The sequence below is a fragment of the Microplitis mediator genome, chromosome 11 (assembly GCF_029852145.1).
Source record: "Microplitis mediator isolate UGA2020A chromosome 11, iyMicMedi2.1, whole genome shotgun sequence".
Taxonomy (NCBI): domain Eukaryota; kingdom Metazoa; phylum Arthropoda; class Insecta; order Hymenoptera; family Braconidae; genus Microplitis; species Microplitis mediator.
Window position 1 is genome coordinate 13,163,640 of NC_079979.1, and position 12,801 is coordinate 13,176,440.

At 31.9% G+C, this 12,801-nt stretch overlaps 1 protein-coding gene and 1 long non-coding RNA gene across 2 annotated transcripts; one reads left to right on the forward strand and one right to left on the reverse strand.

Annotated features, from left to right (window-relative positions):
• The first annotated feature begins 4,302 nt into the window (after window positions 1–4,302).
• On the forward strand, window positions 4,303–5,251 carry LOC130677777 (uncharacterized). The gene is made up of 3 exons (XR_008991701.1): window positions 4,303–4,630; window positions 4,775–4,899; window positions 5,013–5,251. It is a non-coding gene; the product is annotated as an uncharacterized LOC130677777 (long non-coding RNA).
• Window positions 5,252–9,428: 4,177 nt separating this feature from the next.
• On the reverse strand, window positions 9,429–11,890 carry LOC130677451 (uncharacterized). Its single transcript, XM_057484220.1, has 3 exons — window positions 11,656–11,890; window positions 11,095–11,593; window positions 9,429–11,030 (listed from the first exon to the last, which is right to left on the reverse strand). Exons 2-3 carry the CDS (start codon window positions 11,321–11,323, stop codon window positions 9,838–9,840), a joined length of 1,422 nt encoding a protein of 473 aa, XP_057340203.1. The 5' UTR covers window positions 11,324–11,593; window positions 11,656–11,890; the 3' UTR covers window positions 9,429–9,837.
• Between the last annotated feature and the right edge of the window lie 911 nt (window positions 11,891–12,801).

A 12,801-nucleotide genomic window follows, 5' to 3' on the forward strand; every position in this document is an offset into this window, starting at 1 on the left:
AATGGAGGAAGAAGAGAAAGAAGAAATTTTTGAAGATGAAGATTTCATGCCAGATGGGAAAACGAAAGACCCTGAAAAATTTAGTTGAGAAGAACTAAATGATCTCATACGAGATTTAAATTTACATAAGGATGGAGCTGAATTACTGGCATCAAGACTAAAAAATAAAAATTTGTTAGCTAAAAAGGGAACGGCTTACTTTTATCGGATTAGAGAAGAGGAGTTCCGGAAGTTTTTCACAAAGGACGATGAGAACTCGGTGGTGTACTGTTCCAATGTCAAAGGCTTGGTTGATGAATTAAAACCTAATATCTATAAAGACGATGAGTAGAGACTCTTTACTGATTTATCAACTAGAAGTCTCAAAGCTGTCTTGCTTCACATTGGAAACATATTAGCGCCAATTCCAATAGCCCTTTCGACGAAGCTTAAAGAGACCTATGAAAATTTGGGAATTGTATTGGATAAGATAAAGTATTCAGAACACCAATGGCAAATTTGCGGGGATCTCAAAATCGCAACACTTCGTTTAGGCCAACAATCAGGATTCACAAAATATCCTTGCTATCTATGTTTGTGGGATAGCAGAGATAGAAAGAATCACTATGTGAAAAAAGAATGGCCTACGAGAGTGCAATTAAATTTTGGTACTCATAATGTAATACGAACACCATTAATTCAGCCTTCAAACTATCTGCTACCGCCACTTCACATCAAACTAGGTCTCATAAAACAATATGTCAAAGCTCTGGACAAGGATGGTGATTGTTTTCAGTACTTGATAGAAAAGTTTCCGGCGATAAGTGATGCTAAATTAAAAGAGGAAATTTTTAATGGTCCCCAAATTAGAACTCTATTTCAGGATGCTGATTTTATAGGTAAAATAAATGATGCGGAGAGAGCAGCTTGAGTAAGTTTCAAAAATGTTTGTCATAACTTTTTAGGAAATAATAAAAGTGAAAATTACAGGACAATAGTCGAAGAATTAGTGACAAATTACAAAAATTTAGGATTCTTAATGAATCTAAAATTACACTTCCTAGATTCTCACATCGACCACTTTCCTGAGAATCTTGGGGAGTACAGTGAAGAACAGGGAGAACGTTTTCATCAAGACATAAGTGAAATGGAGACTAGGTATCAAGGAAATTGAAATATCAACATGATGGCAGACTATTGCTGGACACTCAAAAGAGATCTACCAAAAGAAAATAACAAATGAAAGAGAAATCCACTCCATAGATCATTTGAAAATACAAGAGTTCGATACCACCGAAACACAGTTTAAATGTTGGGAAAATCATTCTTCTAATTCTGTTTATATGTCATTTTCATAGATTGTACAATTTTTTTGCATTTTCAGATTTAAATCTTGTATTTTGCTAATAAAAATTACAATAAATTTATTTAGTTGTGTTCAAAAGATTTTTTTCCATTTTTTCAGCAGCGATTTTCTACTATTTTATCAATTTTTTGCAGTTTTTTGAATGTTTGAGGGGACAATGGACTAAATTTATTGCAAAATCAGATCAAGCAGATTAAATTACATGAAAATCTTTAGCAATCCGGGTCCATAAAATTTTTTATACCGAAATAATCCCAATTTTCTTCGATTTTTGTAGTTTTTGATGATTTTTTACAATTTTTTTAGATTTAAAACGGTTTATGATTAAAGTGCGATCGAAATTAGTATTTAACAGATTAAAATACATGAAAATTATGCTTGCGTTAGATCTCAATAGTACCTTAGATAACTAGTGCCATCGAGTATAATACTCGATGTCACTAGTTGTCTACGATATTTTATATAATGAATACTCGAAATTAAAACGTCGTTACATGCATAACATCGGCGTCATGCGGTCACGATTATTTTAATAATTTGTCTTTATAGAAATCAATGTTTTCTTTTTGTTTCAAGTTATTTATTCATAATAAATTACTCAAGTGCTTATTCATTTAATTATTAAAAATAAATTTGCGTACTTATTTATTTAATAGAAATTAAAACAATCTTTTTATATTATTGTTTCATTAATCAATAAACATGAAAACTAACCAAATAAGAAGTCTAACACATGTGAATTATTTAAAATAAAAACTTGAACAAATTTTTTTTTAATATGAATCTAATAAGTCTTAAAATTTAGGTTAATTAATATCCTCCTTTGATTTGATTTTATTAAAATGTAGTATTTATTTTTACTTTTAATCACTTTTTGATAAAATTAGAGTTCAGGTTATAAATTTAACGTGACACACATTCATCAGTTAATGACGATCCACAATCGTTAGCCGATCAATTTTATGCGCATGTGTAATCTAGGGAATTTTCTTTGCTAGTGATGCAGCTTTGGGTAAAGGTGAGCTCACCCCGGTAACCTATCTTGAACATTTTGACAACTTGGATTATAGAGTAGGTAGGAATATATCACGCCTATTTTCGTCGAATTTCGGGGTAGAAGGGATGCACAAATGCTTTAAGAAAGTTTAAACACTGCATTTGACCAATCAGAAGTGATGAGTGTTTAATGAAAAAGTTTATGAGGCCGAGGTTAGGCATTTAACGGCGTTTATTTTGAGCATGTATTATATAAAAATTTTTTTCTTGCCAAAACATTAAATTTTCGCTATTTTTTGGGGTTTTTTGCAATTTACACGAAGTTGAAGACTGGACGGCCTAAACTGACTTGAAATTTGTATTCAGCGGGTCGAAAAACATGCCCGTAGGTAAGTGGCGCCCGGTGTACGGACAATGTTATTTTTTTTTGTGTGCTGGTGTTATAATAAAATTTCGAAATAATGACCACATTATTGTAGAGCAAGTTTGAGTGTGGTATACTCTGTGTTTTCAATATTGTATTTTGACCATAAACAAATGCAATGAATATTGAGCTGACGATCAAAATAATCTGCTTCATATTTTCAAATGTTTTTACTCAAATCACATGTATATTTTAAACCAACATAGAAATTAAATCGATAATTAAATTTATATCTAAAAAACAAAGTTCTTATATAGATCACTGTAGAGGAAAAAAAATCTCGATAATAATAATAATATTAATAATTTTGAAATATGTTTAATTTAGATAGGAAAATTTTGCAGCGAATAATAGAAAAAAACGATGTTTGAAAGCTCCGCAAAAATGATAAAAACACCTCAAGGGACGGTTGCTAACTGAAGTAGAAATCAACACGACAGTTGATAATGCAACCATGCAATGTAATATTTTAATTGATTTTTTTGTAATTGACGATTGTATGTTGCTGTAAATTCAATAATTGACATAATAATACTTTTTTTGTATACGTAAACTAACCGAAACTATTTAATGTTGATGATTAAATTAAATCTGTTATTTTCATAGCACCAAAAAATGATGTTAGAAATAGATTAGCATCGATCATGAATTTAACTCATTTTTCTTTGATTAACCCTCCGCCCGTCTCGCGGTTTTGCCACCCTTCGCTCGTCAGGGCACGCCGTTTTATCACGATAATTTTAATATTTTTAACATAAACAGTGTGAATCATCTACGAAGAAAAAAATAAACCCTAACTGCTTGCGAGTATTTTTTATAGCAGCTAGCGATCGCTTTTTTCAGTGTACAAATAATATTTATCCAAATCGGAAACGCAGGAGAGAATACCTATTATAAATACCTAGAATTCATTTTTGTATGAAGAATGAAATAGTTTTATTTGATAGTATTTATTTTTTTTTACTCAATATTACAATAAAATATACAAAGTTATTACACATCTAAGACAAACTGCTAAATTACTATATACCAAAGTTAAGTAGCATCGAACTGGATTGCTGCTTGGTTGGGTGGCCGTTTAGCCACGCGCCGGGTTCGAACGAAGGTCTCTGACTGTTAGGCGTGGGATAAAGAGTTAGTGATCGGTAAAATAGGAATTTCACGGATCATTAGAGCCTCACCTAAACCGAAACTGTACTGGCTAGGTTTTTTCTGTGGTTTTCCTACACCACTGTACCTCCATTGCACAAGGGAGGTTGTAGAGCATCACTGTAATGATGCAGTACAGTACAAGCACAAGTCGGGCCACAGCCGCCCAATAAAGAAGCAGTTTGCGATTTAAAGGTGCACTGATAGAAGGATTTGTTTGTATTTAATAAATCAATTTATTAAAATCTTTTTCAGATATTTTTTTGGGTGGAAAAAATATTTTTTTACTATTAACAATATTCGTTAGTATTAACAAAATCTATTTTTTATGAGAACAAAATTTTTGTAACTATTAAGAAGCTTTAATATATTAAAAAAAATATTTATTTCCACCAAATAAGATTTGTTAATAGTTAAAAAATATTTTGTTGGTGGTCGGTGTTGATAGATGGCTATACTTAACGCGTAGTTGTAAAAAAATATATATGCATATACATAACAGAATACTCGTGTGTGCGTGCGCGTCATGGTAGATACGACATACGACTCCGCGCCTTTTTTTTATTGCGCGTCATAACCCGCTGAATAACTAGCTCTATTTGCGATTTTCATACGATAAGTTGCTTTTTATTTTACACTTTGTGGAAAACAATTAATAAAATGGAAGCTTTGCTACAATCGTGGGATTTAAGTGAGTTATACTCGATTTTTTTGTGGTAAGTTGACAGTTACATATAAGGTATATTCAGTAGCATCAGTACTTAACCTATTCATTGTCTTGTCATCCTATTTTATTTTTTATATTCCGTTTCTAAAATTAACACTAAATTTATGAATTTACTTTTGTATTCCCACTCTAGTAAACCATACAACTGACTTTGAAATCCTTGGTGAATTCCTTACTAAAACTCGAGAAGAGACCCAAAAAGAAATAATCCCTAGTGTTGGTTTACGACTTCGTTTAAATAAAAAATATAATGAATATGTAGGTTTCTTTTTTATTTTACAACTAATTATTTTTTTAAATTCAATTCATTATTCTCAAAAAGTTATTTCAAATAATTTTATTATTGATAAATAATTTTATTTTGTTTACAGATTTCCCATTACGAGAAGATTAATGTAAAGGATGAATTACCACCAAATACTTGCTTGCAATAAAAAAAAAAATTAATTGTAAACTTTTTTAACACTAAAACTTTTCTAAAAATAATAAGAGGAATTTTTTAAATATTCATAATCCAGTGTGTAAATACTAATAAATGATTTATTAAATATTAATAAATCATTTTCTATATGTTAATAAATCATTTGTTAAATAGTAATAAATATTTGGTTAGCACAAAAAAATCGCTGCTAATAAATGATTTATAAACTGTTAATAAATATTTGTTAAGGACCTATCCTCTAATAAATTATTTATTAAATATTAACAAATCTTTTTAAATACAAAAAAATCCTTCTATCAGTGTGAAAATGTAAAAAGATACTCTTGTATTCTATACTTTGAAATAAAGAAATAAATAAGTACTATTACAATTCATTTTCGAAAAAAAAAAAATTTTGGTTTTCATTTTTGGATTCGTCAATTGTCTTGACGCATCCTAGCTTACTTTGTCTTCTTCTAGTTGCATGCGTACATAATGTGCACACAATTTTTAATGTTACACTCAAAGGTTAAAAATAGTAAATCAGACAATGTCACACAAATGTTGATTGCACGGTAGGAAATGCATGGCGTTCAACGCCATGTTTGTATGGTCGCAAGACAGATACTAAAATAATATGTGAAATATTTCAAGGCAGTATTACAACAAGTCCCAGAATTACGGCATTATTCTACTATAATGTATAGTACGGCAAAACAGTATGGCCCTAAGACCCGTACTACAATGCCGAGGGCACAATGCTACTAATTTTTCCTGCCATAATTTCTGGCGGCTCAATAAATCTATAGGGGAGGATGGGGCAGAGCGGCCCCCTCTAAGCCAATTATTATTTTTTGTGGCTTTCAACCATAAGATCACTTTACTTTTGTCCTATTTCGAACAAATTTATGGACATTTTGCCAAAATTCTGAAAAAAAATTTTTTTTTTGTGGGGCAGAGCGGCCCCCCTCAAAAAAGTGATAAAAAAATTTTTTTTTTCGTTTATTTTTTTTTTAAGTTGTTTTCATCACTAAGAATGTATTTCTTTCTCTTGACAACTATTTTTGGTTTTATATTACTCGAAATAAAATTTTTAAAGTGTAATAAATCGTTCACTCTCGATTACCTTAATTACTAATTGTTATTTAATAAAAAAAAAAATCAATTCTATAGTTTTACTTTATGTCAAAAATTTTTCAACTAAAAAAAAAATTTAATTTTTATAAATTTTTAGTGACCAAATTTGCCTCTGACATAGAAAAACGGCCGAAAAATATAAAAAAATAATTTTTTCAGAAATTTCGGCTGTTCCATTTTGCCCCAAGTGTTATGCGTAGGGCTAGAAATGTGGAATTATAATAATTTTTTTATAATTTGACGATAAAAATATGAAAAAATCACTTTTTCAAAGTTTTGGGCTCGTCCATTTTGCCCCAAATGCCCTACATGCGTAGGGCTAAAAATGTGCAAACATATCGAATTTATAGTAATTAGTCGAAAAAAAAAAAATTTTTTTTTTTATCAAAATTTCAGGGGGGCCGCTCTGCCCCACTCTCCCCTACTATCGTATTATCACCAAAACTATATAGATGTAGTTAGACTAGGTTTGTCAGCCAGAAGCAATGTAGATACGGCAACACAGGGCCTGACGGCCATACTGACATTGCGGCGTCCACGACAACTATCGCCACTGATACTATCCCCGCAATGGTTAAATCACCTATGCATGCAATTTTCAAACCTATGAAAGTCTTTGATACCGTACAGAATAGCGTTCACGCCCATACTAGCATAGTGATATCCGCAAAATATTCCTTACCGTGTATTAATTGCAATATACATAATATCCATAATACATCTCAAAAAAGAAAACGATTGCTGCAGGCACCAGACAGATTCCAAATATTATAAAAGCAAAATCTACATCCTCAAATTTAATTGGGCGATTACGCGCTTCGGTCAATAATAATTCTTTCAAACGTAGTTTTAGTAACGGATCTATATTTAATTGATGATCCCAAAAATCATACAGTCCGAATTCTGTGTGTTTTCGTAGAATGTCATCACCTTTATTTTTTAACGGCCAATCGTCGCGAATCAGAAGTAAAGCCGGAAAACGATCTATTACCGGTGAGATGTGTAAAGAGTCATTATCATTCGTGATCGCTAATAAACTATTGAAGTACCCAAGACAAGCAACATTGGGATCGCTAGAACGCGCTGTGAGCAATCGATACTAGGTTCAGCGTTAATATAACGTTTCATAAAAATAGGCGACTTCAAAAATATACGGGGTATATAAATTTTGTACCCTAACTCATGTAAGCTGACCAAACTATCAACGGTTATACGTTCAGGTTTTGTTAGAAACAATGCTATGTGTCCTTGGAATGTCGCATTGATAATTAATATCAGTAATAAAACGCCGAAAAAGTATACTCTGATTGGAAAAGTAATTAACGGTATATCTATACTGGAACTTAGAGCCATTCTCAAAACTTCTGTCGAAGCCTCTAGGAAATTTCGCTTGTAATAAATAGTTATCAATAGTGATGTCATTGCAAGAACGAGACTAGAGAGTAATATAACACCGATGCTGCAATAGCGACGAATTTTTTCGAACGGAGTTAAAAATTTACGATGTTGAGTCAATATCACGAGTCCTACATCCCTCATAAGAAACATATATGAAACATTGTAATCATCTCCCACGGGGTGCCCAGCCGAAGCAATATCATTGGATCCGTTTATCAAACCTTTTACAAAACCGGTTTCTTTGGAGGATACTGGCGCACCTGGTAAATCGAAATAAATCAGTGGCGTTACATTCATGCCGGAAAAAATTGATGCAAACAAATGATTTTGATATGATGAAATTTTGTCTTTGATAGTCGTTAGATTGTAAATCCTATTAGGCTCCCACGTTTTGTTTCGCAAAGTATTCGTGACAGCATTTATTCTGTAGCCGACAAGTTTCTTCGTTTTGTCGAAAAACAAACTCTCACAGAATTCGTGATCTATAAAACAAAACTCATGAGATCTATTATTTCGTTTTGTGATTAATGTTGTGGCTAAAGTTACCTTCCGAATACGGTTGGCTGTAGAGTGTCCACGGATCATCGGATTCTTTGTTCCCAATTTCTACTTCTGTCAATGATTCCGGTGCTCTATTGGTGAAAGGGTTAAACATGAAAATCATCAAATCATTTTTGATACACACGTAAAATGAAGACAACTAATTCATTTTCCATAAAACTTGAAGAGATGTTTGGGCATTTTTACACGAGTTTGTTCCCAAATCCACCGCCATGAAAATGAATTCTATACTCCACCATTGCGATGACTTCAATTCTTTGAGAATAGATTTTAGTTTCTGCGGCGAATCTCCTGACAATATATAGCTGGGGTATGTCGGTAGAAATAGAGGTTTGGGAAGTTTCGATCCGAGATCTTCATTGATCAGCAGGACTGATGTTGATAGTTGTGATTCCTCTATGGCTTCATAAATCATTTCATTGAACTTTTCATCGGTTATTATAGGATTTGTATGATTCAAAAAACAAGTTCTAAGTAATTTTTTCTGTAATAAAATTTTTTACCTGTCATGTATAAATACCATATTGGTTATATTTATAATATGAAATACTTACCAGTTGATCATCAATTGAACTTGAGTGTCGTGTAGTCTGGGTTTTCAATATTTTGATTTCACAGAAAACAAATGCACTCAGCACTGAGCTGATGATTAAAATAACCGGTCTCATATTTAAATTTTTTTTTATGATTCGCACTATTAATTATTACAATAATTTGTCGGAAATGATGATGGTCATTATTCTTAATCAAAAGAGAATACTGCTGCGAATTGTCAAAACAAACAATCTTTGAAAGCTTCACAAAAATGATGGAAACACTTTACTGAATCATCGCCTACTAAAGTAGAGATAAACACGTCAAGTAATACTTTTCATTTCATTTTATGTTTCAATACATTCTATTTTATTTAACGAATGCGTGTGAAGTAAAATCAATAGTGGAAATAATGATAACAAACAGGGTAATTATAAATACAACAACAATCCTTATATACATAGGAAGGAAAGGGGCAAGACGGATCCATATTCTCTGTAGTCTCTTTTCACCAAAAAATTCGAAGGAAAAAGTTTGCCATTTTTACGTTTATCAGGAGCTAATTATTTTACCGGTACAAATTCACCACCGAGATAAGTTGAACTTTGATTTTTCTGTTAATGCAGAATAAAACCAAATATAAAATAATCAGTGTGAATCATCTACACTAAAAAAAATAATCGCCAACTGCTAGTGATTATTATTTTAGTGTACAAATATTATTTATAGAGGTCGAAAAGCACAAATGAGAATACCAATTTCAAATACCTAGAATTCATTTTTGTATGAAGCATGAGACACATTTTATTTGATAGTATTTATTTATTTGACTCAATATTATGAACAATCATACAAGGTTGTCACACATCTAAGACAAAAAAAAATCTCTGGTAAAATTATTTTCAGGCACCTGAAGCTTATTGAAAATGAATATTAACTGATAAATTACTATTTCAAGTTATTTTTGAAAACAAAATTTCAGTTTTCATTTCTATACCCGCCAATTGTCTGCGCTTCCTAGGTTACCTTGGCTTATTTTAGTTGCATGCGTACATAATGTATCGTGTGAACAAACACACAATTTATAGTGCTGCACTCAAAGGTTAAAAATAGTAAATCAGACAATGTCACACAAATGTTGAAAATTAATCGCAATATATATAATATCCATAATAGATCTCAAAAATGAAAACAATTGCTGCAGGCACCAGACAGATTCCAAATATTATAAAAGCAAAATCTACATCCTCAAATTTAATTGGACGATAACGCGCTTCGGTTAATAATAATTCTTTCGACTGTAGTTTTAGTAACGGATCTATATTTAATTGATGATCCCAAAAATGATACAGTCCGAATTCTGTGTGTTTTCGTAGAATGTCATCACCTTTACTTTTTAACGGCCAATCTTCGCGAATCAAAAGTAGACCCGAAAAACTATCTATTACCGGTGAGATATGTAAAGAGTCATTATTATTCGCGACCGATAATAAACGATTGAAGTATCCAATACAAGCAACATTGGGATCGTTCAGAACGCGCTGTGAGCAATCGATACTAGGTTCAGCGCTTATATAACGTCTCATAGAAATAGACGATTTCAAAAATATACGGGGTATATAAATTTTGTACCCTAACTCATGTGAGATGGCCAAACTATCAACGGTTATACGTTCAGGTTTTGTTAGAAATAATGATATGTGTCCTTGGAATGTCGCATTGATAATTAATATCAGTAATAAAACGCCGAAAAAGTAGATTCTGATTGGAAAAGTGATAAGCGGTATGTTTATACTAGAGCTGAGAGCCATTCTCAGAACTTCTGTAGAAGCCTCTACAAAATTTCGTTTGTAATAAATAGTTATCAATAGTGATGTCATTGCAAGAACGAGACTAGAGAGTAATATAACACCGATGCTGTAATAGCGACGAATTTTTTCGAACGGAGTTAAAAATTTACGATGTTGAGTCAATATCACGAGTCCTACATCCCTCATTAGAAACATATATGAAACATTGTAATCATCTCCCACGGGACGCCCAGCCAAAGCAATATCATAGGATCCGTTTATTAAACCTTTCACAAAACCGACTTCTTTGGAGGATACTGGCGCACCTGGTAAATCCAAATAAATCAGTGGCGTTACATTCATGCAGGAAAAAATTGATGTAAACATTGGAATTTGAAATGGTGTAACTTTGTCTTTGATAGTCGTTAGATTGTAAATCCTATGAGGCTCCCACGTTTTGTTTTGCAAAGTATTCGTGACAGCATTTATTTTGTAGCCGTCAAGTTTCTTTGTTTTGTCGAAAAACAAGCTTTCACGGAATTCTTGATCTATAAAACGAAATCCGTCAGATCTATTATTTAATTTTGCGATTAATTTTGTGATTAAAGTTACCTTCCGAGTACGGTTGACTGTAAAGTGTCCAGGGATCATCGGATTCTTTGTTCCCAATTTTCACTTCTGTCCATGGTTTCGGTGCTCTATTAGTGAAAGGGTTGAACATGTAAATCATCAAATCATTTTTGATACACACGTAAAATGAAGATAACAAATTCATTTCCCATAAAACTTGAAGAGATGTTTGGGCATTTTCGCACGAGTTTGTTCCAAGATCGACAGCCATGCAAATGGATTCTATACTCCACCATTGTGATGACTTTAATTGTTTGAGAATAGATTTCAGTTTCTGCGGCGAATCTCCCGACAATATATAGCTGGGGTATGTCGGTAGAAATAGGGGTCAGGGCGGTTTTGATTGGAAATCTTCATTGATCAGTATAACTGATGGTGATAACTCTGATTCCTCTAAGGTGTCATGTAAGATGTCACTGAATTGTTTATCAGATATTATAGGATTCGTATGGTTCAGAAAACAGTTTCCAAGTAATTTTTTCTATGGTGAAATTTCGAAATAAATTAATAGCAATAATTATAATAAAATTTCGAAATAATTACCACATCATTGTAGAGCAAGTTGGAGTGAGGTATACTCTGTGTTTTCAATATTGTATTTTGACCATAAACAAATGCAATGAATATTGAGCTGACGATCAAAATAATCTGCTTCATATTTTCAAATGTTTTTACTCAAATCACATGTATATTTTAAACCAACATAGAAATTAAATCGATAATTAAATTTATATCTAAAAAACAAAGTTCTTATATAGATCACTGTAGAGGAAAAAAAATCTCGATAATAATAATAATATTAATAATTTTGAAATATGTTTAATTTAGATAGGAAAATTTTGCAGCGAATAATAGAAAAAAACGATGTTTGAAAGCTCCGCAAAAATGATAAAAACACCTCAAGGGACGGTTGCTAACTGAAGTAGAAATCAACACGACAGTTGATAATGCAACCATGCAATGTAATATTTTAATTGATTTTTTTGTAATTGACGATTGTATGTTGCTGTAAATTCAATAATTGACATAATAATACTTTTTTTGTATACGTAAACTAACCGAAACTATTTAATGTTGATGATTAAATTAAATCTGTTATTTTCATAGCACCAAAAAATGATGTTAGAAATAGATTAGCATCGATCATGAATTTAACTCATTTTTCTTTGATTAACCCTCCGCCCGTCTCGCGGTTTTGCCACCCTTCGCTCGTCAGGGCACGCCGTTTTATCACGATAATTTTAATATTTTTAACATAAACAGTGTGAATCATCTACGAAGAAAAAAATAAACCCTAACTGCTTGCGAGTATTTTTTATAGCAGCTACCCGGGAAAAACGGATTAGATCGGACCAGATATAATTATATCTGGTCAGATCTAATTATATCTGATCAGATCTATTTATATCTGGTTAGATATGGGATTTGAGATATAATCAGATCTAGTTATATCTGATCAGATCTAAACAGATATAACTATATCTGGGTTGAAAAATTCATCAGACATGAACAGATCTAGTCATATCTGATCAGATCTAAACAAATATAACTATATCTGAGTTGAAAAATACATCAGACATGATCAGATCTAGTCATATCTGATCAGATCTAAACAGTTATAACTATATCTGGATTGCAAAATACATTAGTCATGAAAAGGTCTTATCATATCTGGCCAGATCTAAACAG